Genomic DNA, 6,669 nt, shown 5'->3' with positions numbered 1-6,669 from the left:
ATGATTTCAAATTTTGCTTTTATCCAATTTACAATCCAGAAAAAGGCAACAGCAAGAAAGTATAACCCAAGAAAATGCACAAAAACAATTTTAAACAAACTTCACTTCAACCGTTGAGTAAATTCTGAATTAGCAAAAAGTTAGAGAGAATTTCAGGAAAGTCTCTCTCTCTCTCTCTCTCTCTCTCTCTCTCTCTCTCTCTCTCTCTGAAGTCATGCTCTACGTGACTGCACTTCTTCAACAAGTTTGTCCACAGCAACCAGAAGTTTTCTTTTCATGTTAGTGTGAGGGGTGAGTGGTTCATCTCTGACCAATTCCCCAGGCATACACTTTTGTCGTCTCACTCGTTTTATTTCTACTTCTAAACTTTTAGTGACTGCTTCTTGGGCACTGGTATCCCGGTTCTCTTGTAACCATATGGCTAGTGCTGTAAGATCTTCATATGCATCCTTGAAAGTCATCTCAGGGCACTTGCGGCGTTTTTGAACATCATCAAAGTTTCTTAAAACTGGGGTTCAAAATGACAGAAATGCTAGAAACTGAAAATTAAGAATTCCTGTCAAAAGTGCCTCACTGTCTGCCCGTGACTCTGCTGAGAATTTATCTGATGAGGATATGGTTTCTATAACCTCTAGTACTCTGAAGGGCACAGGTGGCCTCTGCCCTAGAACTCCATCTAGTGTCAGTGCTACTCCTGAGAGTTACAGCAGTAGCTTTCTTTAGTGTGTCCCATCTTGCAGTGCTTCGGCTGAAGAAATTGAAAATCTGGTTGAGAATGTTGAAAAAGGTCATTGAACCTACACCAGATTTAACTGTGTCTACACTTGCAAAGTTTAGACTATGATTATTGTTGTTAATAAACACAATTTTTGAGTTTCTCTCACATAATCGACGTTGAACGTATGTGTGTGTCCCAGCCATGGCACTGGTATTGTCAAAGCAAACAGCCCTGCAATTATCAAAGTCCAGACCAAAAGACTGTAATCCTGTACGAATTCCTTCCTCAATTGATTCAGCATCTTTACCCTCGAGGTTCATGTATCCTAAGAACGTCTCTTTCACTGAAATTATGCCTTGTTTCACTGTTAAATAGCGAACAACTAAGGAATGTTGATCCTGTTGTGAAATATCTGGGGTCGAGTCATACATAACTCCATAGTACTTACTTTCCTTGACATCTCCCACAAGTTTTTCTCGCACAGAATTACCTACCACGGCTATGAACTCATTTTGTATCAAAAGAGATAAATATGTAGCCCTTCCTTTAGCGCCCTCTTTGCTTCTCTCCGAGTGGTCTTTGAGAACTGGATCGAACTCTGCAACAAATCGTACTAATGCCATAAAGTTGCCTTCTCTTTTGCTATCTCTATGTTCTGAATCAATTTTACTACCACCAACTGAGTAAAGGCTTCCTTGGAATGCCAAATATGTGTGTGTGTGTGTATCACGGTGACACACACACACAGACATTATATATATATATATATATATATATATACCTAGTAAAATGTAAAATTACCGGGTTTCCCTTTGCAAGCTTAATCTTCTATGAAACTTTCTCTACTCTTTACTACCTCATAATATCTTATTTAGAGATTATTTGCACCTCCTGTATATGTTTAATTTCGGAGTTGATTCCAGAGTCACTTAAGTTCCACAATCATAGAAAAAAAAAAACCCTTTCATTGTGGACACATTCCAATTTCTTTGCTGTTTTCTCCTGATCCAAAAGTTTCATTATTTGGTTAGGGTAGTGAAAATTGCACTGAAAATTTGTGCATGATTATGGTGTACAGTAGTATCTTTTTATAATTTTTTTTATCTTCTACGTATCTTCAGTAGTTTGAAGAACACATCATAAATAATTTTTGAGTACATTACAGTAATATAATATTGAAGAGCTGTCGTTTTCATTCTCTGGTTCTTTGTAAAAAAAAATTTGGTGTCTTGGCTTTATAGGATGCACTCTTTATTGTTTTTATATGCATGAATATATTTAATTTGTTTATATTAAAGTTTTGTCTGCCATTTCTGGTTGATTACGTCATGTAGTACAGTTTTCTGATTGTAGATTGATAAACTTTGTCTTCTGTTCTTAGCAACAACTTTTTTTTTCACTAAGAATATCAGTACATATGTCAGTGATGAAGGTTGTAAGAACTTCTGTATCCTACTGTAACAATTAATAACTTGGGGAGTGTTTAGCATAGTAAAGTACAGAGTTACTAGGTGTTCCTTAACAGGGTTAGATACACAGGGAATTCGCTCCTCACTTCTATCTTGTGGGTTTTTATATCCTTTGGACATCCTGCCATTTCAAATTTTGCATACATGGTAAGCAGCTCTTCTAGGAGAAGGACACTCCAAAATCAAACCATTGTCCTCTAGTCTTGGGTTGTGTCATAGCCTCTGTACCCTGGTCTTCCACTGTAGAGTTCTCATGCTTGAGGGTACACTCAGGCACACTATTCCATCTTATTTAGCTTCTAATTTTGGTTTTGTTTTTATAGTTTATATATGAAAGAGCTATTTTAATGTTGTTACTGTTCTTAGAATATTTTATTTCAATTGTTCATTACTTCGCTTGTAGTTTATTTATTTCCTTAATACCTTTCCTCACTGGGCTATTTACCTTGTTGGACCCCTTTGGCTTACAGCATCCTGCTTTTCCAAGCAGGGTCGGAGCTTAATAATAATAATAATAATAATAATTATAATAATAATAATAATAATAATAATAATAATAATAATAATACCTATTATTCTGCTTCCATTTTGCTGTCGAACCTCTCTGCTTTTACTTCTTTCTTGCAATGAGACGTCTGATACCTGTATATTGCAGCCAATAAGGCTGTCTAACTAAAGATGAACTGTTTGCAACGTTACCTGTAGAACATAGTTGTTGTGGTTATAGTTTGTAAACCCTTGATCAAAGGCAGTTTAATTAGTTTTACTTAACGTCTGCACAGGAAAAAATTATTATTTTCTCAACACCACTTCGTAAAATTATTATTTATATATACTGTATATGCACACACATATATAACATTATATATATATATATATATATGCATATATTATATATAATATATATATATATATATATACATATATTATATATAATATATATATATATATATATATACGTATATATATATACGTATATATATATTATATATATATACGTATATATATATATGCATATATACTATATATGTATTTATATATATGTAAATATATATGTATATATATATTTATATATATGTATATATATGCATATATACTATATATGTATTTATATATATATGTACATATATATATATATATATATATACATATACATATATATATATATATATTCATATATACAGTATATATATATATATATATATATAATATATATATATATATATATAATATATATATATATATATATATACATATATATAAAAATATATACATATAAATGTTTTATATATTTGTTTATGTATATATATATATATGTGTATGTATTTATATATATATATATATATATATGTATGTATATATATATATATATATGTATATATATATATATATATATACATATATATATATATATATATAGACTTTCTCTCTCTCTCTCTCTCTCTCTCTCTCTCAAATGAGTGTTGTGTTTCCTACCTATAATTACTATGTCATTTACCTCGGATTAATGTAATGATTCAGTGGCCATGTACAACCTGAGGGGAAGTTGGCTAAAGTCGCTCTATGAAAGTAAAAGTTGAATAGGGTTATTTCAGCCTCAGTTGCATATTTAATTTGCAATATTATTTCTCTCTCTCTCTCTCTTATGATACTGATTGTCATTGTGTGTACTCGTTTCATCAAGTACTGAAGAGGAGAGGATTACTTATTCTATTCTTGTCCATTACTCTCGCATGATATACAGTAGTACATACATTACGGTGGTGTTACGGACAAAGTGTCAAAGAGCTATTTCTTTCATAATCTCCTTATGCTGCATTTCTTCTTCTTCCAGTTTTCTGGAATATTTCATCCAACGTAATATGTGTTTGGGGCTCATATATCCTCTAGTGCAGTCGGTTTATGTAAACCTTCTTCCGGATCCGTAAGAGGGGCGGGCCACTGCCGTCTCAATACACAAGGCCTGGGCATGCCGACCGTGTGAGAGCTGTGACGTCATAGCCAGCGTCGGTTCATCCAAGCAGCTGCGCAGCAAGCGTTACGTTCAAACTCAGTCTGCAATCTGTCTTCATCCAAGCAATATCCTCTGGCGATGCTCCCTTGGTGATTGGTATTTTACCCTCTAATATTGGATTTCATACTGGATATTATGCAAGGTAAGAGTTGTACATGGTTTACCTATTGAATTTACTGTAGTAATATAAAAATTTTGTGGTTTATAACTGCATTACCAGTCGGTTTATATACAAAAGCCGGTAATTCCAGCTGGGTATGTTTGAATATCTTGGGCAAATACCGTAAACTAAACTTATTGCATTGCTACTTCGCTTGTTATATAGTCATTGATAACAAGATCTGCTTTGAGAGGAACAGGATGTAAGGCAGTATTACACTGTATTGCAGTTTTAAACTGGGATGTGATAAAATTTTAAATTTACTGTCACTGTTTTGTATCTCGTGTGGCCGTACGAGAACGCGACAGTGTTTTTGATAATATAAAGGCAAAAAGCATAGGAAACAAATTTCTTATCATAATTCAACTCAATGTATGTTGTTTGATCGGTTACTAGTATTTTAAAGTTTGGATGAGGAATGTTTTCTCAAAAATTATGTAACAATAACATTATCTGCCATAAAATCAACAGGACGTAAGCAGGGTGACGAGATTCTGAAAATTTAAATAAGGGACGCCTAAATCAATGGCGTAAGGAAAATTTTTCCGTTGGGGGGGAGGCGGTGTTTAAAATGGCACTCTCGCAATTTCTGCGTGTATCTGACAGCAAAATGCAGCATAGAAAAATGCAATTTTGGACGATTTTCATAAGACCAATTGAAATTTTTACACAACGGCTATCAACACCGGTAGGCCTACATTGTACATTTACCAAAAACATACTGACGATGTTGATTCTTTGCTATAAACTCCATCACAATATCTATCAAGTCAAGGCTATCGCTTTTCTAAGCATTCTGTTTTTTTTTTCTTACGATTTAGTATAGCTATAATTTGGTCGTCGGTTCCAATTTTATTGTTAAATCTTTAACGCCTTTCGTTTAATTGATATTTCACAGAAGACAATTATCTAATGTTTTAATTGATATTCAGCAATACTGCATTGGTTATAAATAAATCAAGGTTTCTAAAGTGCTTTTGTATTAGCAAAATAGACATACACACACGTATATATATATATATATATATATTGCTTAGGCCTGTTACTCACAATTCCTTGGTGGCGTTCATAACTGGAAGATAGCTTTTCTCCTGACGAACTGTCCTGCAGATAGTTTTCAGAATAACATCTAATTTTTGATGGAGCGTGTAAGCTTCACGAATTAGTCTGCTTTGAATATGACCTGACTTTCGTCGAGAACTAATGTCAATCTCACTGTAAAAAGTGGAAATGTAAACCAGCGAAACAGTGGAGGGCATGCAAGATCGGCCATGATCTGTGAAGCCTTGTGAAAAATAATTCATGTATTTAAAATTAATCGTAAATTTCATCTCTACATGTTCAAGAATCTAAAACTTTCATTTTTCAGTTTTTGTCAATTAGTTTTGGATTTTGCAAATATTTTGGCATCAACATTTTCATCATCATAGCCTATATATTAAAGTGTAATTCAATCAGCCAGTGTAGTCCCGAAGAATCGAAACTCGTGTCGACACCAAATAATATATAGAGAAACTTTAATGCAATATCCTGTTATTCTGAAAATTATCTGCCGGTGTAATGGTCCCCCCCCCCCCCCCCGCGTCCGAAATTCTCTACGGGGGAAATATGGCCCAGGATATATATCCCCCGGGGGAACTTTGTCCCAGGATTGAATTCCCCCTCTGGACCAAGATTCCCCTTTTGCTTGGTGGAGGTAACCTTTATTTTTTTTTTCGTTTGCCCTTGAAATAAATTCAATCGGATTTCATAGAAAAGCTGCACAAACATAATGGCAAACAACGGTTTTTTTTTTCCGAGCAAATGTACAGATGTGTGGTATATCTGGTCAAAGCTGTTGACACCATCCTTGGTGAAGTGTAAAAGCTAATAATCTCGGGTAACCCAACTGAATGGGTATCATCTTTCTCATGCATAGTGCTTCTTAGCATCAAGTGTACTTTCTTTTTATTTTTTAGCTGGACAGTACGAAAGAAGAGTAAGGTTTTCACTATATATATATACATATATATATATATATATATATATATTTATATATATATATATATATATATATGTATATATATGTGTGTATATATATATATATATATATTCCTCATATTTTGTTAAACTTACCGTTGATTATTTAATTCATCAAAATAGTTTCTCGGTAAGGGAAGGTGGGGGAGAAATGGCCGGGGGGGGGGGGGAAATAACAGCCCGGGCTGCTTTTCCCCGGGGGGAAATCGATCCTAGGCTAATTTTCCCGGGGGGAATTTCAGTCTGGGGGGGAATATTTCCTGCTACACTGCATTGGTTATAAAAGATA

The 6,669-nt window shown here is 33.9% G+C and overlaps 1 protein-coding gene across 1 annotated transcript; it reads right to left on the bottom strand.

Annotated features, from left to right (window-relative positions):
* Positions 1-212: 212 nt before the first annotated feature.
* Positions 213-1,341, bottom strand: LOC137637269 (52 kDa repressor of the inhibitor of the protein kinase-like). The gene is made up of 2 exons (XM_068369522.1): positions 630-1,341; positions 213-508 (listed from the first exon to the last, which is right to left on the bottom strand). The coding sequence occupies exons 1-2, from the start codon at positions 1,339-1,341 to the stop codon at positions 213-215; spliced, it is 1,008 nt and encodes a 335-aa protein (XP_068225623.1).
* Between the last annotated feature and the right edge of the window lie 5,328 nt (positions 1,342-6,669).

Source organism: Palaemon carinicauda, unplaced genomic scaffold (assembly GCF_036898095.1).
Source record: "Palaemon carinicauda isolate YSFRI2023 unplaced genomic scaffold, ASM3689809v2 scaffold619, whole genome shotgun sequence".
Classification (NCBI taxonomy): Eukaryota; Metazoa; Arthropoda; class Malacostraca; order Decapoda; family Palaemonidae; genus Palaemon; species Palaemon carinicauda.
This window is presented reverse-complemented; position numbering and strand designations above follow the sequence as displayed.

Bases quoted from the DNA above. Each gene is read 5' to 3' on its own strand.
- LOC137637269 (XM_068369522.1), bottom strand. From the start codon at position 1,341: ATGGCATTAGTACGATTTGTTGCAGAGTTCGATCCAGTTCTCAAAGAC. The intron at 509-629 runs GTTATAGAAACC...TTTGAACCCCAG, and splicing joins TGCCCTTCAGAGTACTAGAG to TTTTAAGAAACTTTGATGAT.